Below are 27,415 nucleotides of genomic sequence, written 5' to 3'. Positions count from 1 at the left end.
CGTATATAAAGATTATTCAAACAAGGAACTTGTAACTTAAGTGGTTATCCCAATATCAGAGACGATTCGAATTATCTATCACCTAATATCGCTTGTATTTTTTTTTTTAATTATTCAAAACCATGACCTAAGATTTAATGATAATGGGCTCATTGGGATTTAATCGCTTTATTCTTGCAACTAACTCCCAAGAAGCCGTATATGCTTAATGGTAGAATGGACCGGTGGAGCAGCATTTGGAAATGTGGTGGAAGATTCAATAGGGATGCGACAGATGTTTTGTATCAACCTCAAAAGGCCAATTGTGTGGCACATGCTCTTGCCCAATATGGCTTGAAAGAAAGCACCCGTTTCCCTTGGACTGATGCGGCACCACCTTGGTTGGACTCTATTCTATGGAAGATAGGGAAGTGGGGTAGGGTGTTTAATAGTATTGTTTTGTATAGCTGCTTCAAAATCTGCAAACCCTCTTTCAAATCTCTGCAAACCAATAATTCCCCTCTCAGATCTACCCCAAATCCACCTTAACCCTAATCTAACCTTCTCCCTTATCCATTTTAATCAACGCAGGAATAAGCAAAACCATAAGGCCATGTTTGATATGGAGGAGTAGACTTGACTAGCTATTAGAAGGCCTAGATTTCATGTGCAACTAAGAAATATTATGGGTGTTGTCTTCTAACTTGGAGGATTAGGATGAACTATTCATAAGAGGTTGATGCCTAAAACTTATCTCTATTAATCCCATCAATTTCAAGGGGATTACTGAAGATAAATTTTAAACATCAACCTCACATGTCTACCTTAATCCTTCAAGTTAGAAAACACCATCCATATTCTTCCTTGATTCACATAAAATTTAGTCATTTTATTAGTCCAAGTTAGACCAATCTAATCCTCCATATCAAACATGACCTAAGAAAATATGGCATCTATTGACCCATATCTTCGTCAGAGTATACCCAGATCCATCGTCCATGGACGACGACCACTTCGAATGTCTACCAAAGTCTCTCCTCCTAGTCTTAGAATGGACTTGATTTGTTAACTACTGCAAGTGCAATGATGAAATTAGAAAATTTAAAATTACGGTGACCAAAATCGTTTTTTACCCTAACTCCAGTAACCAAAAATATATCTTTTCCCTTATTTTTTTAGTTCAACGGCTACACAGCATCCTCACCAAGAAAATTGGCAAAGGTGACCCTCAAAGTGAAAGGGGTAATCAAGAATTACGTACACTTTCATCAACTTATGAATCGTCCTGTGCTTCATTATACATACAACTAGCAAATCCTCGAGTGATCCACATCACCTTCTATGTGTGAAGAGCAAGCAACCTTCTAGGTTTTTTTCTTCAGACAAAAAAATAATAATAATAATAACTAGAAACTAATTATTCAATTTTATAAACCCATATTATTCAAGGCCACGCAGATGACCTTTTGAGATAAGTACTTACAAGATCTCACTCCCATGCCTTATCAACATGCACGGTCAGATCGTACTAAGTACTTAGCCCATAAGTAGTTCTAGTGCAATTTGTTTGTTGATCTCAATTTACAACTTGGGTAATATCTTAATGTTTTCTTTTTTCTTTTTTTCTTTCAAGAACACCTAAGTCCTTGAAACCGAGAGTCGAATTCTTGACGTAGGTGTAGTGGATTGTTCTTGTTGCCTGGCCGAAGAGGAGGACAACGAAAGAGAAAGCATTGATTCAAAATCTTTCCTGCTTTCTTGGCTATCATTTACCACACTGCCATTGCTGAAATCGTGACTTAAACTTAACTGTAAATCTGGTACCCATGTCTTCTGTCTCATCGTTTTCATGTTGGGGCCAACTTTTGGTTGAAACATTTCTTCATTTGTGCATTGAAGTTTTTGAACCTGCGTATCAAAATGAATCTTGAATATGCATAGCCAGTAAAAATGTTACAAATAATTATATAACTGAAGCAAAAGTGGTTACCTCAAGCTGAGATAAGGGTTCATAGCTACTAGAGATGAACTTTGGACTGCATGTATTGGGTTGATGTTGGTTAATGGTACTTGCTTTGGCGCTCCATACTAAGTTATTAGGTTGTGGAACATTGTTGATATCACCCCAAGTAAAGTTTAGCAAATGTCTCCTACCCTTCATGTGGTTTCCAATCAATTGACAAGGAGGCCATCTCTTCTCTTCAAGAAATCGGCTGGGTCTAAAAGGCCCATCTCTTGTTCTTGCTTCCCTTACATGAAAAATGTGTGAGCTTCTTATATTGCTCCCATGGTTGTCTATCCCGGAATTTTCTCTCCACAATGAAATCGACCTTCACAAAAGGATCACAAAAAGCTCAAGGTTGGTATCTATCTATATGTGTATAGAGCCTTTCATACCGGGAATGTTCTTTTCGTCAAATGGCTTACATTTTATGTTGTGAAACTGTGAATTCTGGACTACATATATATCCAAACTTGAATCCATTCATATGTCCGACAATAGTCCAGTTTTACAGTTTCGCAACTTAACATGTGATCCGTATGTCTACCAAGCAACATTTCTCCCTTAATTTAGTAAATAATTAAGCATACAAGTTCTTTAGGTTTGACTGTTAAATTACCTTGAAGAGTTTGCGTTGAAATCATCATATGGCTGCTGTTTCAATACCGGTGGAGAAGAAAAATGGCTTCCGTTGTCATCAACATGTCTTAAGTGCCCATAAGGATTGAATTTGCGGTAGACTTCCAGAATGTGATCTTTTACTTGCATTCCTCTACTTGATTGAGAGATAACTGAACAGAACAAGTATACAAACTTTTTGTGAGCTTTTCTCTCGAAGAAAGGCATTGCTTTATGGCGTACAATAAGAATCCAATTGGTCAAAACTACTCTAATCTACGGGGAAAGGGATCAACTCAAACCTAATCCACATCTGCTTCATGTAAACACTTTGGGTTTCCAGTTTCCTCTCAAAATAAAAAATAAAAATTTACGGGACCAATAGCGAATTAGTTCCAAAATTTAAGCTGGGTTTTGATACTTTACCTTGGCCTGACTCGTCCAGCTTCTTACTTCGATACATCTGCTGATTCAAAAATTTCATGATGATTCAGGAAACTATAGAACTGAAAATTAATTGATACAAAATAAAAACTAAACATATCCAGTTAGGGGCACCAGTGAAAAGTTAATTACCTGCAAGTGACTCTTTACGTGGGCAATGCTAAGTGCTCTCACATTCATCAATTGAAGAACTAATTTTGGAGTTGCTCCTGTTTTCAGTTCAGTTACAAAACAGAAATTTAAAAGAGAACAACACCAATATATGAATTAGACTATCAAGTAATAATTGGTCCACATGCTTAAAACTTGAGAGGTAACTTAAGGCTCAAGCTTTCAACAGTGATAAATCAATTAAACTTATCACATATATATTTCAAAATGGGCATACTGAGTTTGAGTCCTTGTAAATGAAACCTCTCAAGTTATCCTTACTACTATACTTTCTTGCAAACTAACAAAATAGTGAAACCGCAAATATGGGCTTAGCCAAGTTGGCTAGATTAGATGTGCTCCCCACTCTGCACTTGAGTTCGAATCTCTCTCTCCGTCGTAGTTTGGATTAAATTAAAATAGAATATAGTTTGTGTCAAAAAAAGCAAAATTGTAAGACCCTAGAAAATAAATTCTATATATACTTTCATTGTTAAAGAAAACTCAAAATAGAAAGTTCATACCATTGAATTGTATTATGATCAGCTGAACCCAACAATGGTTGACTTAAGAGACTAAAGCGTAAATTACTTAGTAAATAAATTAAAACTTACTTTCTTGTCCGCCGAGCCTCTCAACAGCATGGACGAATGCTAGATGGAGATCAGGAGTCCAACGAAGCCTCGGCATCTTGGATCGAACATATTGCCTTACTGCAATTGTCCGTTCTTTTCCTTCAACACTTGTGTTATTACAACTTAAATTACCTTCTGGAGATGTTCTGCTGCCGACGGCTTGGGTGCCTTCGTTGGATGAAACATCCTGATCATCATCTCCAGTACTTGCTTCCTCATTCAGGTCAAAGAACAAACACTTTTGAGAACTGAGTAAACAGTCATTTTTAGCTTGAATTTCGAAACTTGCATCACTGCTTTGATCATCTTCATCAGAAATCTCAATTCTCTCAGGCGCCATATCTCTTCTATATATTTCTTTCGGTCCTCCACTTAGCATGCCTCATCACTTTCTGAACTTGATGATCAATATTGGTATAGATTTAGTCTAGCAATATAAGTATCTTATGTTGCAACAATATAGTAAGAGTAGTTCATTTATATATAAATTTCTATACATATATATGAGATATATAGATAAATTGTCTTGCCAAGTCATGCAAGCTTGTTCTGTTATCAGACCGTGAATCATTAATTCTTCTTGTATGGTACCAAGATCTAGAGAAACTTCTAACAAATTTCGAAAACTAAATCCTAACTAGTTTAGTTAAGGCACATAGTTCTACTCCAAAGTGTTGCATTTTAGTCCTTGCTTACGCGAGCCGAACCCGTCACCCTAGAAGGGGGTAAATTAGAGTGGTAGTTTGGAGTGTAGCAGCAAAATCCACATGGATCATTTTCATTCCTTTTCTCAAGTAGATTGATGAACTTGGTTGCAGCTGTGCGATTCAATTTAATTAATGATGATAGTAGCTTTAAATAACGGTAAGAGAGAGAAGATAATTAAGATCATGAATTATGAAAGTTTCAATTCAGTACTCTTTGATCTGATAATTATCTGAGATGAATCTAATAATCTGCTCAATAACTGTGAAATCCAAAGTACATGAGAGAAAGTGAAAGTGATCAAGGTTAGTACAAACCCATTAGTGATCAACAAGCACCTCCATTTCTTTTCTCCTTGATTCTAAAGTCATCGTGATGAAAATTAATAAGACTTTCAATTAGATTTAAACCTATGGCTAAATAAAGCTTATCAAGTTTTACCTCAAACGACGAATATTTTATCCAAAACCTAGCTATAAACAGCTACTACATATATATATATATACATATGTTCGAAAGCAGATTCAAGATAGAGGGTTATAATTTCAAACTTACAATATCCATACACAGAAATCAAGCACTGCGCACTTCAACTGAACCTTCATCATAAATCCACCATGTAACCAGCTGACACCAAACCCAGTTGATCCAACAGTACATACATGCGAATCACAGAGAGAGAGAGAGAGAGAGAGAGAGAGAGAGAGAGAGAGAGAGAGAGAGAGAGAGAGAGCATTTACTGTGTGCTCCTTCCTTGTGGTATCGAGAAATATATATAGCTAAGTTGAATTTATATGTATTAGAGATATAGAAGAATATGTGGAAATAAAGCTTTATGCTGCATTACATTCATATATTCTTAGACTTCAATAATTAATATTTAATAATTCACAATATTGTATTATAAGAAGACGATGGTCGGAGTCGGACAGGAGTTGATCTATATTTTTACAGCAAAACACTACTGTTGAAAATCATGTGACTTCTCGAGCCTTTCCTCTTTACCGATTGTTCTTAATTTGACAGGTTGTCCATTTCTCTCTCTGCCTACCTATCCGTGATAATCTTTATTAGTTGACCTCTGCTAGTGAGTAGGTCTATCTCCTTATTGTTATATATTCTATTGTGGGATCCATAACAATTTTATTTGATTGTTCAGTAAAATTTTATTTCAATCTATCCATATTGTTTATTTTTCGATTCTTCATTCATAGATTACTAAGGCATCTAGTAATGACCACCAAATAAACGAACTTCAAGAAAACACGAAAAATGACAACCATTTGATTGAGTGATTTCGAATTTAAGTGATTTTTCACAGAGATATATATTTTTGATGGACCTAAAAAACTGATGATTCGGATCATTAAAATACAATATAGAAAGATCTCTCAAATAAACTTATTTGAGAAAGTATTCCGTTGAAGTTGTGTGTATGTATAGATATATATAAAAACTTATAATGTTATATAGATTGTTAATTTTATTCCAACCCAATTATTCTATTGCAAAATGAATCAAATCTCGGTCCAAGTATACAGTGGGAAAGGTAAACCGTCGTCCTCATATCATTGATGTAAACCTGGCCATGCATGCACATAATTTTCTTGCCCCCATATTTTCTAAACAATCATTTGTCCTCTTCTTCTCTGATTTTTGTTCCCCACTGTTTTGTTTATTGTTGTACATATTCTTAACAATCTTATTTAATCTGTCCTCATCTGCACTACTCTTCAAATGGTTGAATATAACAGCCTTGGCCTTCCAAGAAGTCCTTGAGCTAGGCATTATATGACAAGTATCACACTCTGCATGAAAGTGTCTTGAGATTAATTTACTTATAAAAACAAAACACTTGGTTTTATTTATTTATTATTAAAACATATGGAATACCACCACTTGTGGTTCAACCCCAGATCAGCCGAAATTGGACTCCTTTTATATATGTAAACTGTTCCCTAGCTAGTGCTTGATTAATTACAAGTGAATATATGACTCCTTTTTTTTTTCTTCATTATCTGAAGATGTTAATATATAATCTCTCATTCGGATGTTCGCACGTTATTATCATGCGGACATCATAGTTAATAGGGAGGAAAGCAAGGAGAGGTAGTACAAAATATTACATAACGTCTGCACAATAATAACATACGAATATCCGCATAGGAGAATTTCCATATATTATATATATAATCAGTATATTTATGTCTTCTATTTTATACCCTTTCTTTAAAGAATGAAGATGTAAATTACACACACCCTTTTCTTTTGTCATTGTCAGACACCATGGCAGATCTACCATGCCATTCCTAGTTCGAATCTCAAGAGAGAGAGATTATTTGAAACTTGCACTGTGTAATTAATATATATACATATAGAATAATTCTAAAGTTGCAAATTATTGAGCTGTGGAGAATGATTCACCAAAGAAGGCATCCAAACCGGCCGGGGTCAGAATGTACGGGAGTGTGAGTTCGAGGTCGATCGGCGGTCTCCCAATCCTAGTGACCGGTTAGAATGCTCCGCAGGTTTGCTTGTTTTAATTTCCTGTAGTCGTGATTTGATTTCTGATTTAATTCTTATTCCTAATCATGTAACCCCAAATATTACTATAAATAGAACTTTTAGGGAGCCTTCATTTGAAGTTGTTTGATTAATCATGCGAGCCCTAATTATGGGTGTTTGTAATTACTAATTGTTTTTATTTATTTATTGTATAGTAAGAATCTCATAGTAACCAGGGGACATAACTCATATCGAGCTCAATAACCATCCAAGTCATCAAAATTCTTGTCGACCATCATTCATTCTTTGAAATAATAAAAGGGAAAACGATTCGCTCCTTCAAATTGAGGAGGAGTTCCTCCTTACAACAAATATGGTTTTGACACGTGTCAAATTTTTTAAATATTTTTTTTGTGTTAAAACTTTGCTAATATTGCTGAAATTTGACAAGCGTAAAAAGTCTTGCCTACCCCAATCTATTTGGCAATTGGGGGAATATGAGGAAAACTAAGTTGATAAGATTAAACTTCACCCCAATATTGTCTCTTCACAAAAAATTAAAAAATAAAAAAATAAAAAAGCGTTGTCTCTTTTTCTTGCCATTTTACCCAATGTCCAAGTATTTACTTTCCAAAGCATCTTACAATAGAATTTCCACAATTTGTCATGACATAAGATCATACCATTTGTTTATTAATTGGGAAGACAAGAGGTTGCGAAAAGGCATCATCTCAAGGATTAGGTTTGGCTAAAAGACACCTAAAATTTACTAGAAATGTGTGACATGATCTTTAGGGGGTGTGTGTACTATATTTGAAGACCTAGAGAGCGAGATTCTGTCAAGTGAAGACAAATATTCGAAAAAGTATGAGTTTTAATGGGGAAGAGTATGCGGGAGAGAAGGAGATCGGGTCTCGTGTGGGTTAACAAAATAAGAAATTCTCTTGGGTTTTATGCCCTCTTTTAACCTATTTGGATTAACTGCCATTCATTAATTGGTGTTATTTCATTTTGATTGAAAGAATTATTCTATTTCATGTGGACTGAAATTTTTTATTTTATTTTGTTTGGTTTGAAATTAGGGTTGAGTTGGGATCGAAGACGATTGAAGGGCCAAGAAGATTTTGTTTGGACATGCATTTAAAATGTATGAGAGGTTCGAAACATGCATTTTTTACTCAATAATTATCGTTTGTAAGATTGAACATATCTTCTTCAAAAAACAAAGACTAATGTCACTAAACCAAATTAATACGATGACCGAATGGTTCATTTGTGCGAGATGATTATGCTACTTGACTAGTATGATGACCCAATCTGAATCAACTTTGGTAAATCATTTGGTTTTATGGCATTTGGATTGAGAATATTATTTTTGTTTGTCTGAAATTAGGGTTGAGTTGAGATGGCAATTAATCTCATATATCTTGTATGTTACACGTGACCTAATTAATTAATCTTCTTTGGCATGATAGGTATATTTAAAATGGGAGGCTAAAAAAAATTTCAAAAACTCAAAGGGCACTGTTCTTCTCTGGGGGTTGACAAGGTCTGCTCAGTTTATCTGAAGGCCAACCATAGCTAGGGTTGTCACTTGAACTACAACCTTGTCAACCGTTGTGTGCTAGTATATATGATTCCTACATTGACTACACAACAACCATAACCAAAAGCCATGCAACTTTCATGCAGCTCTTGGGACATCTTTAATTGTATATTTTTAAAACCCAAATGGGACTGCTTAATTAGTACCGCAAGAATATGTATACGGTCAATATTCCCATGCATAATGCATGAATCAAGATGAGTGATTGAGACTGAGAGAAATTATTGAAGTGCATAAATAAAAGAAACTATATATATAGGGACCTTATAGTTATGTATTCTGTCAATGCCTTTGATATCCCTTTTATAAAATATATTTCGGTAAGTAATGCTTCCTTGTCACATTTACACATTGTATATGTGATATGACATTTAATTAACGACTTAATTAAATTGGCGATTTGACAATATAACATGTCAAGCTCTTGAGAAAAATATTACTCATAATTTGATTACGGGATGATAAATGTAGATAGTTGCACAACTTAAAACTGAGGTTATTGTTTTTTTAACATGGTGAGAGATGTATATATAACTGAGAAAGAATCAAACTAGCTGTGTGTGTGGTGGTCTCTTGGCTGCGTTGGATAAAGAGTCGCCGCGAACATAGGCACCATATGGGATCGAGAGAGAGAGAGAGAGAGAGAGAGAGAGAGAGAGCTCAAATTCACATGTTCTTGTTTTACGGAGGTAGGGAAGGAGAGGTGAAGCCAAATAGTCCATTTTTGTATGTATTTGGCAACTAGTATACTATTAGGTAGGTAGGCAGAAAATCCAGCACCAACCCAAAAGCATTGAAGTGCATATATATATATATATATATATGCATTTGCTCATCCTTATGTGCGGGGTTTTATTTTGTTCAGTTTGATCATAATTTTGTTGTTCTCTTTAGTTGAGCACTTCTTTAAATACTATAATAATTCAGAATCTCAAAAAATTCTGTCATTCAGAGTCATACTCTAAATATACTTTACGGATAATGTAAATGCAATTTTGGATTTGAACTAGTAGTCAAATTCGTTATTGTATGAATTTGTTGTTCAAACTCAGTGTTTGGCGGACCATTGGCTTATACATTACCGCTACATAGTTTAAATTAAATCTCAAAGATTTCGACCAAAAAAAAAAAAAAAAAAATCTTAAAGTAAATTACATACATATTATACATCAGGTGGGTCGAGAATTACTTGTATAGTGATTGTATTTTTCATGTGCTATATTATGATTTTTTTTTTAATTGAAGAAAAAATAAGTTTATAAAAGAAAATTATCGCCCCCAGACCCCGTTTACTATCCTCCATGAATAATACAGCCCTAAAGGGAGAGGCCCTCGGAATTTTTGGACTCAGCATACCGAGGCCCAAGACTTAGTGCAAGGATCTCCATCATCTTATGGAATTCAGCTGAAATAAACATTCTGCACTGGAATTCAGCTGCTGCAGGCCAATCAAATTTAACATCTGAAAAATTAAGACAGCACAAAGAATCGTTGCGTGACAAACCTCAGTATAGGCAAGCCAGGCCTAATTGCACACCACTTGGGTAGCTACCCGCACTTATTAGAAAGGTTGATTGCAAAAACTATCTTTTAGGGAAAATACCACCAGGGCAAGAAGAATCGCCATACGAATACGATCAACGACCGTAAAACAAACAAAATGCCAACGATAATGTTATTGGCCATGATTTCTCTCTTCCAACTTCCAATGACTGCCCTACTAGTTTAATGTGAGGTCTAATCAGACTACATTGGTGTATTATTATGTACAAGCCAAATGCGCAACTTACATAAGCCAAAAATCAATTATTGCCAAAGTTCCCCCTCAATGTTTCCTATCATGAAAAACGCAAATTTAACTACAAATGTATAAACAAAAAACAAGAATTCTCAAGTTCTAATAACAGGGCCCTTGTACAGCCCTCTGCGAATCACAAAGTTGTCGGGAGGTTGAAACTCTTCCAACCAAGTCACTTGTGGCTCTGTAACTCCTTCAAACTCAAGATAACCTTCATCCCAAACAAAACAAACAAAAACTACGAATATCAGCATGGGAGACAAATTTTACAACCAGTTATGAGTTATCCTTATTCTAGGACCAAATGGAATTTTTGCAACTGTAATTACCAGCAAAGTAGACAAATTGCATTACCAGGCATATCTTTTCTTGAGGACTTCCGGAAATAAGTGCAGTGCCGTCCATCTTCAGAGGAGTAAGGCGGAGCAAGGATGTCAAAGATGGCACAAGGAGTTAGAGCCCTAAAACTATGGATATTGCCTCCAGTTGTTGGATAAAGAACTGTTGGTGGGCATGGTGCTGTCATCTCAGTATCTTTGACCAGCTTTGCAGGTTTAGCTGCAAAAATCACCAAGTACGGTTTCTAGTTTAAAAAAAGTAATGAAATTATAATAGTCCCCTTCACAACTATGGCCACGCGAAGAGTTACTTATTCAGCGAGCTAAAGACTATACCAAAATTCTTTTTTGCTTTTTTTTTTTTTTTGTGAGAAACAAAAATTTATTAAATAACAAGCACATACACAACCAGTGGCAGAGGACAAGATCTAGCAGCTAACAAATCTTATAAAGCCTAAATTACATTACTGGAAAAATAACAGCTGCCCTCCAATCTGTAAAAATTGAATTAAAAGGTATTTCCCGGAATTCTGAAGAAACTGACGCCCAAAGGGGTGTCCAAAGGCTACTTTATCCCACAAAATATCCACCTCGTGTCCTGAAAGTCATCCAACATGAATCCCCAAGAAAACCATACACACAAAAAACTGAAGGTAATTAATTAGACAAATGAATTTCATTCAAAAGGGGCTAAAACTGTTCCTTAAATCTTTGGTTGAACCGTAACTAAAAACATATATATAGCAAACATTCAAAGCAAAGCACAAAGGTAAAATAGAAAGCTGTCGATGTTTCTAAGCTGGTTGTTTTCATGGCATGCTTAATTTATATATTTAAATAATTGAAAAACGTATTCATACTTATCTCAGCTCATATATCAACATATTAGTATCAAGACAAACATATAACTAATCCCACCACAATCAACCACCAAAAACTGTTAAAAGAAGTTTAAAATGTGAAATAAGAACATGCTAGAATGATGACAGAGCTCACAGGATTTGGGAAACACAATCCCACAGGTAATTTCCTTGTCGTAAGAATCAAAACACTTCCCGCATAGAGATACAAACATTCACAAACAGGATGCTGTTTAATTTTTGAAGCATGCAAAGGAGATATTACATCAAGCAAACAAAACATTAACTAACATTTATATAGTAGATGAGAGATACTGTGGAAAAGCACACCTTCTGATGGATCGGCCGGACCAGGAAAATCAAGCCAGTCATATGAATTAACACATAATGTACCATATATAAGCTTGCTCAACACAGTCATTCCAGGATGATTATGAAGGGGTATGATAGAGGAAGGGGGCATGCAAAAAATTCCCATCTGCCAAAAATAATAACAATAGATAAATACCATGATACTTGGATTTCCAATTGTATGTGAACATTGATTGTGCAGTTGCGAGTATGCAGAAATTTCTAGTCTTAGAACTCTAAGGCTCCATTTGGTTGAAGAGATTTGTATAAATGGATTCGGAATTAATAATAAGCTTACAGTTTTTAAAAGAACTGTACAGATACAATGCAATATATTTGAAAGAACTAGACTTTACATAATATTATGAATTTAAGATGACTAGGTACAACAATGAATCATATGAAATCCATGTATATATATCTATTTCATCCCACAGGAATACAAACTTTTATGCATTGTTAATATTATTCTCAAGCAATTTAACTCTAAATATTAGCTAAAATCTCTAGATTTGAAATCTCACAATCAAAATGGAACCCAAAACAATTTGCAATCAATAACTGATGAATTGTCGCCCAGTACTCACAGAGAAGCTATCGCACTCATGTAAGTGCAAGTACTTGATTGGTGGCAGTGACTGCTGATCCCCATTACGCTCAAGCATAGAACCTGACCAATTACGCACCAACTGTGCCTCCTGTTCAAGACCTACATCAGCAGGCTTAATTTTCTCTGAAACAAAATTATATACAAGGTTAAAAAGTGCAAAAAAAACATAACAAAGGAAGCGTTTACCTTAAGATTTCACACTATTATGTGCAGAAAGAAAGCAAAATGAGGCATGTCATATAGCATTACAAAAGGGTGCTAATCCTGATGCTAAGGGCAATGACCACTACTTATGTGTGTATTAACAGTGTAGATGCAAGTACTAGAGCTGAAAATCGAGTCAAGCTGTTGGCAAGCAGCACGAAGCTTGGCTCAACAAAGCTCACTTATATTTACTTATTTAATAAAAGAACAAACAGAAGTCAAACTTTCAAACTCATTTAATAAACAAGCGAAGCCTATGCAATGGTAAAACTAGACTCGTTAAGGCTTGTGAACAAAGCTTGACAGCTTGTGAAGAAGCTTGAGACCAGCTCAAACATTTAATCTAAGAAATAAGCTATTGTATCTAAGTGTATAAAAATCCAATACTAGTTTAAAATATATGTCTTAAATTCTTATTATGATCATAAGTATTTAGCTCTAGTAAAAGGTATTACTTCATCACAAAGGAAAGGAGTTACTTACAGAAGTTTGTAGTACTAATTATTCAAGTTTACCACATAGGCCTTCAGCACCAAGCAAAAATTTCAATGCCTTAGATGGCTTGTAAATCAGGTGGGACAGTTCATGCTAAAGCCCAATCACCTTTTGGGTCAGGGAAGGGCAACCCATTCTACAGAGAGCCAAGGTTGGGCCCAAACCTTGATCCAAAGGAGGGAAGGAGCTACAGACAGAACCAGGCCGTACCCATCCTATCCTTTTTTTAATTTACAATTAATCATCTAAAACTAAGTTATTAATATTTATCTACACTACTATTAAGAAAACTTCCTCTGTCAATCATAATATAAAAAAATTCAATGACACCCCTTTTACATAGTAATTAAACTCCACTTTCTCTCAACCGCCTTCTCTCTCCCACACCTTACTTTTTTTCTCCTTATTGCAACTTGCATCATACTGCACATGCATCCCATGTGGTGATGCTTATGGTTTGTATGAAACAAACTAACTTCTCTTAATCTGAGACTCAGGCGTGCATGATGACTTTTTTGGAGTGTGAATAACAGCTCCAATAAATAAAAATATCTTAAACTTATATAAATAATAAGACTTCTAAAATATAAATATTGAGGCAAGGAGGGGCTGTGGCACCTAGGCCCAAGCCCAACTCCAAGCAAGCCTGAATCAAGCCCAACCTCAAGCCAAACCTGGGTCAGGTCAGCCGTTAGGCCAGGGGCCTTTACAAGCCTAGCCACTACACTAGTCCCACATCTATTAAAAAACAAATAAAAAACAGAGTTTTCAAGGCATGAAAGGCTTATGAAACTCATGAAGCCAACTCATGAAAGGCTTATGAAACTAATAAAGCTCGAGCCTTGAGGTTTGCACTCAAGAGGTTGAGCTTTTGATGCAGGATGCGTAGGACCTAAATTTATTAGTTTCCTAATGTATTTGTTTGCTTCTTAGATTCTCTAGTTTTCCAATTACTAGTAGGATTTCTACTTTTCCAGATTTCCATATTTCTAGTTTTAAGTTTCCTATTTTATTTGGGTTATGATTTCTGTTTAAGCAAGGGGTTTTTATCCTATTATTTCTAGGTTTTAGTTTGCTATAAATAACCCCATGTAGTTCTTTAAAATTCGATTTGAATGTTGAGTAAACCTTTTCCTAGAACTCTCTGATTTCATCCCTTCGATCTATATTTCTTCTCCTTGATCTCCGATATTCTTCTTTGTTCTACTGTTTCTGCCCTTCATCTCGTCTTTTCAATCTATATTTCTTCTCCTCGGTCTCTTATATTCTTCTCTGTTCTATTGTTTAAGTGCTTAATCTAACACCTACGGGCTGTACTACATCAGCTTTACTTTATATGTGGGAAGACTTAGCCGTACTCCCCTGCAACTAACCAAAAATTATTAAGTAACAGATGTCTTAACTATAGAGTGCTCAACAAACATGGAGCAAGCAGCATATCTTAAATATGCTGAAAGTCCTAAATAAAAAAAGGTTCAATGTGTCGTTGTTGTTTCCTAATTCCAAATTTGTTACAGATACCTATCAAACTTGATCAAACTACCAAGGACACCAATTTGTTGATAGTGGTCTAACAAGCTACTAATAATGGTTTTCGTCTCGCCAACAAGAGATGCCACTTTAAGAATTTTTCTTTTAGTCTGGACAATGGACATATTCAAATAAGGGTTTAAGGTTTAAAGTTTAGGGTCGACTTGTACACCATACAATTATGATGGCCTGAACATAATAGACAGGCAAGTTCAAAAATAAAAAGACAAATTGAAGCATGGAGCCATACTGATCACACATTAAAATAAAAAGACATGCATAAACCTGAATGCACAAACAATGTTTGGTAGTTTGGTTGTCATAGGTCCCTTTTTCTTATGTAACTGACTACAGCTTCAAGTTAGTGGTGCACAAGGAAATGAAACATATACATAGAAAGGCAGGGAGGTAATATGCCAATCAGTGATTAAGTGGTAATAGAAATATCGGATGGTCATTAATACTTCAGAGGACTACAGACTTACAGACTTTAAAGAAACCAGAGAAAACCAGTATGTCAGAAAGCAGAAAATATTAAAATACAAAAACAAAGTCAAACCACTTTTAAAACATTATCACAGGGGAAATTGAAAAATCAACAAAATAAGGTCCATTAGAAGCAACTTTGACTACAATAAACAAAAATAAATATGGCCACAGAAAATATTGTGAAATATTACCCTACGATCAAATGTCCATTCACTGAAGGCCACATAAAATAAATATCCATGTCATAAAGGATGGTTTCTAACATGTGTAGACATTTTTAAGATAAGGTGGTATGGGGGTTGTTCTTTAGAATTTTAAGAAAGTTAGTCATCTAACATCATGAAAGGCCAACAAGCTTTAATCATTTTTGAGGAAGTGAAAATGATACATATATTAAAGATGGATGTGCCATACATATCGGAGACTTGGATTCCTTGTTCCAGATAATTTAACCATAAATTACTGACCTATTGGACTTTCGTCTTGAAGAGATATTCAACATCAAGTTAAAACAATTTCAGATTCAAATCCACAAGAAAAATCAATCAACTGCAATCCACAAAAAACAAGTTCAAATCAACTCATGGAGTCAACAAAGAAAGAGTATATCTGAGAAGACATGATCCGATTCACTTAAAATCCAAGAAAGTATTAGTAGAAGCGTCTTTACATAATGCTAAAAAGAAAGAGAAAAGATAAGTTGCCAAGTTCCCTAATATTATAGCATACTTGACAAGCTCACCTACATGTGTACCATCCAAAACCCTATACACAAGTATGTTTTTACTGCAATGAGTCATAATTTAGGTTCTAAAGAGCCATAATTTTAAAACAAAGTTCAAGCATAATGTATAAAATGAACGAGGAAGCTTTCAAAGCAAACAGAAATCCCTGATGGTGGTACCTCTTTTTTTTTTTTATATGTTATCAAGTGCTTTGAATATTTTTTTTGTCTGATAACTACTAAGTGTGAACAATTTAGGTTTAGTATGAGTAAGTTTAATCTTTTTTTTTTAAAAATACAGTTTCTTGATGTGTTTTAAAGTTCATTGCTGCCTTGTACTCTTCGGTTTCTTACATAGCTGGATTAACAAGTTAACTAAACTAATGGGAAACTCCTTTCCAGTTTATGACTTAGTGGGGAGCACTTCAGTTGATGAGTTAAAAATAAACACCGAATTGCCCTGGAAAAACTAGTATATTTGATTTGTTAGGATTTTCAAGACAAAACTTCTCTTCGAAAATTAACATTCACTTCAAAACAACAATTTTGTCTGTCTTTTCGTTGTTCCAACCAGGCAATGACATATAATTAGCAGAGTAGAACATGGAGCAGCAGAACGCAAGCACAATTTCAACATGTTTGGACTGATATATCAGGAGATAAAAGGACCATTTCTTCATACCTAGTTTAACACGAACTTTTTCGAGTGCTTCTTCTGACACAGGTCCATTCGGCGAAAATGATGATTTGCAAACATTATAGAGTCTCTGAATATAATATGGCATGATGCAAAGACGGTACCAACTTAACTGAACGGACTACAGCCCCAAAAATCAGTAAGCTGATAACGTCTTCGCAAGAAGCTTATTGATTGCAATGCCAATCCAAAACCAAATTAGGAAACCTTATTGCCTTCTATTCAGCATATCAAACCTCTCATTTTGCCAACGACAGAAACAATAATGAAACTCCATGGCAGTTTTTCGATCCCTCTCTGCTAATCTTATCTATAAGCACCTACTCAACAAGAATACATATTAAGGCAGTGTTAATAAAATTTTCATTAAGAGTATGCACGAAAAGAAAAGATTATGAATTTGCATCTCGTACTTTTTATGACACATATGCAACTAATCAAAGCGATTTGTTTCATTCAATTCTAAAGTTATCTTTTTTATCATTCTTTTAACCAATTCTAAGCAACCCAATAAAAGGTAAAGTGAAAAACATGCAGAACTTTATACATATACTCCAATAAAATAAAATTAAAATCAAAATCAAAACATACACCATTTATCAAGTAGTTAAAAGCAAATAAGATCAAAATTTATCAAACGAAATCAGGGAATTATATATCACACCAACAGAATGATGAGAATTTGAACTTTACAATGATTATAAGAAGAACAAGAAAGACCCACGTTGGATCCAAACTGGAAAAAGCCATAAATGAGATCCAATAAGGAAAAGAGAATATGGGTTGAGATGGGATTTGAAGCTACCGTACCTGGGTTTGGAGAGATAGACGAAAATTTTGTAACAAGAGAGATGTAGAAGATGAAACATAGAGAATGAAAGAGCAGAGAGATTGCCGGTATAGTGGAGGAAGAAGCCGAAGGAAGATCTTCGCCTACGTCATTTCCTTTCACGGCCTTTTTGGGTCTCCGTGTGTGTCTCTCTTCTTCACCACTTTGGCCTCCATATTGGTACATATTCACAAAAACACCCCTCGCGTTTTTTCGCTTTTGTTCCTTTTTTTTATATATAACGGAATTAATCTATATCTATATTTATATGCATATATATATATATATATGCATATCAAAACGCAGAATGATAAAATATTCAAAAACTTAAAAAATACCCTTAATTAAACAAAGTGCTGTAAGACTGCAAATTAATATAATAGGGGTAAAATTGTAAAACATTAATTTGATTCTATCTATATATAAAGGAAAGGCAGAGAATAATAAAGCATTCAAAAACCTAAAACATACCCTTGATTAACCAAAGTGCTAAAATACTGCAAATTAACATAATAGGAGTAAAATGGTAAAACACTAATTTTGATCAATAATAAAATATAAAATAAATTCCACCTAAGTAATTATATGTAGGAAGTTATTCCCCACTCCATCCACATCGCTCTCTTTTTATTGCCCCCACTCCACTCCACCCACATTCATTTTTCTTTTTTCTTTTCCCTTTTTTTATTTATATTTACTTGATGTTTAAAAAAAACTTGCATATGGACAAAAAAATTAATATATATTTTTTTTTAAAAAGCCAATTAGCGTGTGCCAAAGAGGCTAGTTAATCTATATCTATATATATAAAGCAAAAGGCAGAGAATGGTGAAACATTCAAAATACCAAAAAATGCTCTTGGTTAATGCAAACATTAAGAATTGAAATTATTAATTAAATGAGGATAATATGGTAAATTCACACTTTTTCATATTCAAAAAACTTAAAATTAAAAGAAAAATCATATAATGGATCCTCTTTCTATGGAACACAACTACAAATTATCTTTTTTAATTCTAAAATAAAATAATTTTTTTTAAGGTAAAACATTCAAAATACTAGAAAATGCCCTTGGTTAATGCAAACATTAAAAATTGAAATTATTAATTAAATGAGGATAATATGGTAAATTCACACTTTTTTATATTATAAAAATAAAAATAAAAATAAAAATCAGATAATGGATCCTATTTTTATGGAACATAACTACCCATCATCTTTTTTAATTCTAAAATAAATTTAAATTTTTTTAAAAAAAAGCTTATCACAGGCGTGGAAGCACATGCAAAGAGGCTAGTATTAAGTATTGAAACTTTTCATTAAATGCCCCCTGAACAAAATATAAGTGAGACCTTATGTTGTGTGTGGTTTTGATTTCTAGAGTTGATACGATGAGAAAGTGAGGGGAATGACTAATTTTGTAGAATGGAAAGAGCTCTTCTCAATCTAAATGATACATCTCATCATGAATGTAAGTCTTAATCATTTGGCCCAAACAAGGTTCTTGAAGAAGAATTTTTTTGCTTGAATTAGAGAGGGGTTTTTACTTGCAGTAGTTAAGTCGACTTGCAATAAATAAATTGGTGTCTCTCTCGTTTGCCAAAATTAAGCAGCCGTTTGGGTTTATGAGTTGTTTTGCAAGGGGTTTTACTTGGAGCTTGCCATTATGAATTATGCAAAGGGCTTTCATGGCTTCTTGCAAATTCAAAAACAATTGTTGTTGAGTGTCCAACCACCAAACACATAGGTTTAATGATTCATAAAGTTCTAAATGAGAGAGAGCTTTGAGTAGTAGTTAGGATTTACTCAATTCAAATGCATGAATGATCAATGGAATCAACCTTTTAGGATTTAAAGGATAATCAATTGATCCATTTCAATACAATGAGGGTTTAATTGGCCTATGACCTTGTTTTCTCCATAATTGTTGGCTTGGCATTAGTGAAATGTAATTGCTATAAACCCTATCATAAACCTCTCTATTATACACAGCATTGACATAAGTCATTGGCATGGCAACACGAGATGCCACAAAGATCCCATTTTCTACAGGAGCATAAGTAACTATTCAAATCAAGTGCATATTGCCCACCAAGCATATGGGTGACTTGAAACATATTTCTACATGCATTCTATGCAATGCATGAACCACTATTTTTTAAATTCTTTTCAATAATCTAAAATATCCTTGGCCCAACTCTTTAAGTTCATTCCATTTCCTTTTGTCTTGCAATTCTCAACATCTAATATGTTATTATCCTTTCCACCATGGTGATTATTGGTTTATCTCTTGCCTCCAATATTGTTGAATTGAAACTTTCACATAAATTATTCATAAGTATACCAAACTTGGTCCAAGTACTAAAGTGTGACATGCTCCAATTAATTGTTGGCCTATCCAGAAACCATGCATAAGCTGCTCTAGATTTTTCCATAATGTTGCCTATCTCAGCTTTCCACCAAGGAAATGTTGTACTTCTAACATTAACTCATAGCCTTTATTTTAGTGCCAAACTATCATGCCCAATAGTTTTGAAATTATTGTGCAGATGCCTTACACAATGCCTATTTTCATCATCTGGCTTTAAAGCCTCAATTGCTTGCCCCCATCTTTTTTGTTTGTCTGTGATAAAAACTCAACCATTTCCAATGCCTCCAACCCTAACATCGTTGAAGAATATATATAAAAACCATGTCCAAGTGTCTCTGCTTTCTGTCTCCACAACAACAAGTGTTATTGGGAACATGCCATTGTTAGCCTCAATCCCAACAATACTTAAAAGTTGTCCTAGATGTTGTCCCTTGATGAAAACCCCATCAAAACCAACTATGGTTCTACACCCTTCAATAATCCCCTTCCTCAGTTGAGAAAATCATATATAAAGTCTCTAAAAAATTGGATCATCTCCCTGCAATGATGGTGTTGAGGCCCAAAAAATCCAGGGTTTGGCCCAAATAAATTCTTAGCCCAGTGCGATACCTTACTGAGAAGAAACCAGGTGTGGGCATGCGAAAATTCGTCATACACGCTCGCACGAGTCATGATCCATGTGCCATGCCAAATAAATATGTAATTCGTCATGCTGAGAGTTGAAACGAGCCTATAAAATGCACTGGCTCTACCTGAAGCTCCTCACAATAATCCCACAAATTTGCATATTTTTATTCAATACTTCCTTAAATCCTCTCTTTTTCCAAATGTTTTTCCTTAAAGCACGGGTTCATAGTAATATCTATGTTGTAATGTTTCTTTAACAATGTCATGAAATTAGGAACTGACATGTTAGGATTGGTTCTGAGATTCTCATCAAACCTTGTAGCCAAATCATTGTGAAGTGGAAAACCTAATTGTTTGAGCTCTGTTGCAAGTATGAATTGGATGGTCAACCAATTGGCTTAATTTTCTCTTTTACTTTATCTCTTTTGCACTCCAGTAAGCTGCCCACATAATTCCAATATTATTTGTCTACATAAACAATGCAAAATAATATTAAACTTTATTTGACAAATTAAAAATATAGTAGACATTATTGGAATTTTTGAACGTTTTACATTTATTATATACTATATATAGATAGACAACAGGTATGTTATTATTCTTGCCCGCAAAGAAAAATGATTACAAAATGTCAAAAACCGACTTTGACAAGTTTGACCAAAGCGATTAACACAAAAAATCCCGGAGGGCCAGAAAAGGCCAGAGCTATAAAAACAAGACAGGCGTGCAGCCTAAGCCATTAGCCGTTTAATAGCAACCAAAACAAAATCCCTAGAAACCCAGAAAACCCAACCACAACGACACCACAAACCCCTCAGCAGATCGCCAATCGCCAATCGCCATGTCAGGAGGACCCATCACACAGGACTGGGAGCCCGTGGTTATCAGGAAGAAGGCACCCACCGCCGCCGCTAAGAAGGATGAGAAAGCTGTCAACGCTGCTCGCCGCTCTGGCGCTGAGATCGAAACCCTAAAGAAAGGTTTTTTCTTGTTGCATTTTGTGTCGGCCTTTCTTCTTCCTCACTCCCCTTGTTCTTTGGTCTTGATTTTTTGTTTTTGTGATCCGTGAAGCAAAAGATAGGATAAAACCCTGGAAATAATTTCAAAATCTGATTGTGGGTTTAGACAATTATTTATGTTTTTGGAATTAGAATAAGTTATCCTTGGTTTTTGGGTTGGATATCTGCACTTGATAAAGTTGTAATTATGTTGTTTTAGAGGGATCTTATCCATTATATGTAGCTCGCTCGTTTTGTTCCATTTGGGTTGTTGCTTGAATCATTGTTCCGGCTTCTTCTTTGATTTTTATTACCTTGCACCTATTTTTTTATGCATCAAATGGTGTTCAAATTAACTAAGCCGTACGTTAAAAATCGAAAGGTTTTCTGGGTTTGTGTGTGTTTTTTTTTATTATATATTTGATGGCCCTTGCAGATGTTTATAGTTGTAATTTTCTTTTTCCATTTGAGGTGACTTAGGATTAAGTATAAAAGTTACTTATCTTTTGGGTTGCGCACTGCATATGATAATTTTAGAACTTACAGTTCTAATAGTTATTTTATTATCCTTTGCAGCTACTGCTGGGACCAATAAAGCTGCCTCCAGCAGCACTACCTTGAACACAAGGAAGCTCGATGAGGAAACAGAGAACCTTGCTCGTGAGTTTGTTTTTACGTTGTACTATGTGTTAAGAAAATCATGTCGTTCATATGAGAATTTATATTTATTTGTTGTATGTGAAAAATAATCTTCCTGAGATCTTGTTGATTCTAATATGCTTTCTTAGTTTGCTAGAAATGTTTGGTTTGGCTTATGGAAGCAGATAGGTCTGTTTACATCTTGCTCAATTGTTTCCTTCTAAGAGGATGAACCTTGGCGCAGTCATAAGTTTGGTTCCATTACAAATGTTTGATGGGAAATAGCCACTCTACAAGTGGGGTTGAGGTTGTGTATATAGGTCCTCCCAAGACCCTGCAATGGCGGGGGCCCTGCGTCGCCCCAATTGGCCTATTGTTTCTTTTGCTAAGTTGGTTGCATGGTTCATTTCTATTATAAATATAATGTTTATGTATTGAGCCTTCAGTTTCAGTCTTTCAATGTGACATACAACTTTTTCAGCTGAAAGCCCCTCCCCCCGAACACTATCTTGCCTAAAATGTTGTCCTTGCAAGAGTCTTTTTTGACCATTTGTGTGTTGTTCTTCAAAGTATTTTTTTAACATGAGAATTGCATTGATGAAAGGGGATGCGAGGGAAGTAGTCATAACATGTAATGATGCCAAGATGCTTTTCAGAGGTGCATTGGAGGGAATGGGCTATAAAAAAAACGAAAAGGCTAAAAGTTATATAGTGCTTGACTTAACAGATCCTTCACTTGTTGTGTTATTCTATGAGAATTTTCAGCATTGGTTGTCTGCTCGGGTAGTCATCATTGAGTTCATGTGTTGTATTTGTTTTTGTATCATGCATATGCATTACGGTATTCCACGATTCTCTTCATTGCCTGTTTGCTTACTTTAAATTTTTTCTAACTCTTGCAATCACACCTTAACATGTGTGCTTTAGACATGCTATGAGTTGTTTTGATGGAAATAGAATTCTTTACTTTCTTGTGCCATTGTAAGAGAGAGTGCTGAAAGAAGGATGAGCTTGGGTACTTGTATCTTTTATATGCTCCCTACTCTAGGCATTCTTGGCCATGCATATCATGCGTGAAGCCAACAGTGTTGATCTTTTACATTTCTCTATTTGAATTATAATGTATTTTTGTGCATGTTGTGAGTTTGTGTGCATTTGGCCTTATATACTTTTTCCCCCTATAGTCCTGCCCAGACTTATGCTTCTCTCTCTGGTTTTATATTTCTTCTTTGAACCATTGTTTTAGTGTTTTATCTAGCTGAAATATATTGTACCAATTCTGCAAAGTTATTTGTTTGTTGTTTGCTTGGATTTTTTGTTCTTTTCTGCTATGTGGCTTTGTGCTTAAATGCCATCTGATTTTGACTCGTAGATGAACGTGTGCCAAGTGAGCTGAAGAAAGCTATTATGCAAGCTCGAATGGATAAGAAGCTTACCCAGTCTCAGCTTGCTCAAGTAATTCTCTCTCTCTCTCTCTCTCTCTCTCTCTCTCATCTCTCTCTCTCTCTCCCATCTGTGTATAGTTAGTGATGATCTGGAGTTATTTGCAGATTATCAATGAGAAGCCTCAAGTGATCCAAGAGTACGAATCTGGGAAGGCTATTCCAAATCAGCAGGTAATTACCAAGTTGGAGAGAGCTCTTGGAGCGAAACTGCGTGGAAAGAAATAAGTAATCCAGGATGGAAAACGAATCTCAGCTGGGGGTTATGATTTTAAGTTTGAACTCTGATGTATTTGCACTTAAATCTGTAGCTAAAGTTTGAACTAATATGCTGCACCTCATTCTGTAGTTATCTTCCAAAGGTCGTGTGTTTGGTGCAGGAAGTACTTGTGTTTTCTAAGAATATTTCATCAAATGACGAGTTCGCAAACAATTTCAACTAAAAAATAAGTGTCTACATGTTCATATCATAGGTGATGCTTTCCTACGTCTGACTTTTCAATTCTTCATGGGAAAAAGAAACACCAGCCTTGTGATTTCTCTAGCTCCCTTGCGGTATGCCACTTTATGGGCTATTTCTCATGGGCCAAGAAGAAAAAAGGCACACGAAAAGAAAAGATTGCATATGTTGGTCGCATGAAAGTTGACTATTGGAAGGCCGGTTTAAATGAAAATAGGGACAGAACCCAAATCAAATTGGGTTGAAAAGAAACTAGAGTTGTAACCTAAATCCCCTGGGGTACAAATTTCAAACCAGCTCAACGATGCCCCCTTTCATTTCTCAGTTCAAAAAGAAGTTGTGAGTTAAAACGGTAGCATCCAACACAAAATTGATTCACAATAGATGATGTTAGGCAAGATCTTTCAAACACTACTGCAAGACTTGTCATTCTAAAATGTGGGATGTAACTCTTAACATGTCGCTCGCGAGTGGCATAACACAAAACAAACAAATAAACAAGTAACATAATAGTATGAGTTACCAATACCAAATTTGATCGGTTTGACTGAATTGATGCCACTCCTATTATCCAGCGCCCCATTCTTGACAGGGCAAGAGATGAGCTCCACAAACCCGGGCAAGGCCCAAGGCAAAATCAACCTACCCTCTTGCCTGAGGGCTATGACGTCACTGCTGACGCTGATGCCAGCTCAAGAAATCAATTTTTTTTTACCGTTGGTGCGTGACGTACACACATGTATTGTGCACGTCACACATGTCAACGGTAAAAAAAAAAAAACACTTGAATTTTTTGTCGTTGACATCAGCGCCTACTTTCCCCCAACGGATAGAAGACATGTGGCGCTACCTGGGGTGTCCGATCCATTCTTCCATTGCCATCCAACAACTGCCAATTTTTATATAATAAAATTTGAAAAAATACCAAAAAATTTTGAATTTTTTTCCTCTATAAATACCTACCAATATTATTTACTTTCCATAGCAAATCTTCATAAACATTCTTCTCCTTCCAATATTATTCACTTTCCACACCAAATTTTCTACTACTAAATTCTATTTGTGTAAAAATACAATGGCATCTTCCATCGAAACTGGAGGCTTGTGGACAACCATGGAAGATGCTTTGTTGTGTGAGTGTTGGGTCCAAGTTGGTCATTGCCCGATTACGGGCAATGAGATGAAGTTCTCTCATATGTGGAGAAAAATTCATGGAGAATTTTGTGAAAGATCAGGTTCACTTCGTACGGAAATGGCATTGGCTAGTAGGTGGAAATTTTTGAATAAAGAGTTAGGGAAATGGAGAGATGTGTTGGAAAAAGCGAGGGACAACATTTGAAGCGGCGAAAATCTTGGCAACAAGGTAAATTTTTTGTAATTTCCGTTTTATTAAATTTAATGTCATATATATTCCTACATTTCCAATTTGTTTGTTTTATTATAGATTATTCAAGCACAAATGTGGTTCGGTGCCATTGGTCAAGGCAAAAAATCTTTCAACAATCACCAATATTGGGAGGTTGTGAAGAATTGTTCGAGATTCAAAATTATTCCCACGGGTCTGACCGTTGTGTTGAATGAGACGCCGCTCCACGATTCACTGACATCGGATTCGACGTTGGACTCTCCGATGAATCAAGACTCACCAATCCAAAGGGAGTTGAGGCCTATTGAGAAAAAGTCGGCTAAGGCCAAGAGAGGGAGCACTTTGAACAATGAATGTGCAAAAATTTTGGACCAAATTGCAATCAACAGCGCACTGAGAATTGAGAGAGACATGAAAAGAGATGAGGCTGACAAGGCAATAGATGAAGCATTTGCAAGAGAAAGGGAGTATGAACGCAAATAAGACATGGACAAGAAAGATAGGGAAACCATGGCCATGGATACGAGTCATATGTCCCCTGAAACAAAGTCATCTTGGAAGCAAGAACAAAGGGATGTTATGAGAAGAAGGCTTTTCTGTGATGACCTAGCAACACGAATTGGTTAAATGATGAAAACCATTAGGTTGTATTGATAGAGTTGCCATTTCTTAATTAGTTGTATTGATTGTCTTTTATTGAAAAAAGAAAGCATTCAATAATATAGCTATTTATTTAAAACATTGCATACATAAAAACAAAACATATATTCATTACAAAACACAAACAAAACAAAAGTCAAAACTAAGCATTAAACTTGACTAAATTGGGTCCTTTCTCTCTAAAATCTCTATTCCTTTAGGGTAAGAGCTTTTCACCCCTAACAAGAGTTTTGTTTAGGGTTTTCCATCCCAGGTTTGTCTAGGGTTTTCTTTATTTTCTTACCAAACTGGTGATATAAATGGGCTTCCCTTCTATATCCAAGTAGTTGGAATGGAAGAGGTGATAAATTCATTGGAGAAAATACTCATCCTAACTGAATACAAGAATGATGCGATTCAGGTATGACAAAATGATGTTGATGACATAGGGGAGCGACTCAAGACAAGCCTGGTTGGAAAAGTCTTTACAACTAATGTTTTCAACTGGGAGGCATTCAAGCAAACGATGTCAAAAATTTGGAACACGGCTCGTGAGGTGATGGTGAAGGATTTAGGTGAAAATCTCTTTTTGTTCATCTTTGCGGCTGAAGGTGTCGCGCAATGGGCCTTGGAATTTTGATAATTACTTGAGATTCCTGATGGTAGTGTTGCTCAATAAAAAATGCATCTAAAAAATGCAAAATTCTAGATTCAAGTCCATAACGTACCATTGAGTTGTATGACGGTAAATATGGGGCGACCAATTGGGAATAGTCTTAGACGGTGTTTGGATGTAACAGAGGGCATGGATGGGGAGTGTTTGTGTAGATTTTTGAGGATTCGTGTTTGTTTGGATGTCTCCAAGCAGTTATGACAAGGAAAAAAGGTGATTCTACTTTCTGAAAACACATAGTTATTAGATTTTCAATATGAACGTTTGCTAGAATTCTATTTTGTGTGCGGCAAAGTGGGTCATCTATTCAAAGAGTGTTCTTTTGTCTACCAAGCAGCCAAGCTAGCATGTGAAAAGCCTTATGGGACATGGTTAAAGGCCACCGATGATTTTATCACTACAAGGGCAAGTAGTCCTAAGCGATCCAATGATGGTGTTATGAGTAGACATGACGGTGATGAAGGTAATGGAACTCAGGACCACAATATTCAAAAGATATTATGTACCAATGATATATGAGGGTCAAAGGGGGATGGAGGGCCTAGAGTCAATGGAGAGATGCCGTTTATGCGAGGAGATCCCATCAGTACCAAAAAAAGGGAATTGTGTAAAGGGGAAAAAGGTGGAGGAG

The 27,415-nt window shown here is 35.4% G+C and overlaps 3 protein-coding genes across 4 annotated transcripts; 1 reads left to right on the top strand and 2 right to left on the bottom strand.

Moving 5' to 3' along the window:
- Positions 1-1,429: 1,429 nt before the first annotated feature.
- On the bottom strand, positions 1,430-5,232 carry LOC110764372 (uncharacterized). The gene is made up of 7 exons (XM_021967332.2): positions 5,089-5,232; positions 3,808-4,220; positions 3,176-3,252; positions 3,026-3,062; positions 2,601-2,772; positions 1,970-2,309; positions 1,430-1,887 (listed from the first exon to the last, which is right to left on the bottom strand). The coding sequence occupies exons 2-7, from the start codon at positions 4,205-4,207 to the stop codon at positions 1,618-1,620; spliced, it is 1,296 nt and encodes a 431-aa protein (XP_021823024.1). The 5' UTR covers positions 4,208-4,220; positions 5,089-5,232; the 3' UTR covers positions 1,430-1,617.
- A 5,059-nt stretch (positions 5,233-10,291) lies between these two features.
- LOC110764318 (2-aminoethanethiol dioxygenase, putative (DUF1637)) lies at positions 10,292-17,761 on the bottom strand. Of its 2 annotated transcripts, XM_021967255.2 has the most exons (6): positions 17,551-17,690; positions 16,726-17,060; positions 12,579-12,724; positions 11,971-12,118; positions 10,797-11,000; positions 10,292-10,653 (listed from the first exon to the last, which is right to left on the bottom strand). In XM_021967255.2, the coding sequence occupies exons 2-6, from the start codon at positions 16,826-16,828 to the stop codon at positions 10,535-10,537; spliced, it is 720 nt and encodes a 239-aa protein (XP_021822947.1). In that variant the 5' UTR covers positions 16,829-17,060; positions 17,551-17,690; the 3' UTR covers positions 10,292-10,534. The 2 variants fall into 2 exon arrangements, with proteins under 2 accessions (XP_021822947.1, XP_088106971.1); XM_088250845.1 differs by lacking the exon at positions 16,726-17,060 and having other exon boundaries at positions 17,551-17,761.
- A 3,522-nt stretch (positions 17,762-21,283) lies between these two features.
- On the top strand, positions 21,284-24,096 carry MBF1A (multiprotein bridging factor 1A). The gene is made up of 4 exons (XM_021967309.2): positions 21,284-21,547; positions 22,142-22,225; positions 23,577-23,659; positions 23,755-24,096. Exons 1-4 carry the CDS (start codon positions 21,409-21,411, stop codon positions 23,872-23,874), a joined length of 426 nt encoding a protein of 141 aa, XP_021823001.1. The 5' UTR covers positions 21,284-21,408; the 3' UTR covers positions 23,875-24,096.
- The last annotated feature ends 3,319 nt before the right edge of the window (positions 24,097-27,415 follow it).

This window comes from Prunus avium, chromosome 3, assembly GCF_965620075.1.
Source record: "Prunus avium chromosome 3, drPruAviu1.hap1.1, whole genome shotgun sequence".
In the NCBI taxonomy this organism is placed as follows: Eukaryota; Viridiplantae; Streptophyta; class Magnoliopsida; order Rosales; family Rosaceae; genus Prunus; species Prunus avium.
This window is presented reverse-complemented; position numbering and strand designations above follow the sequence as displayed.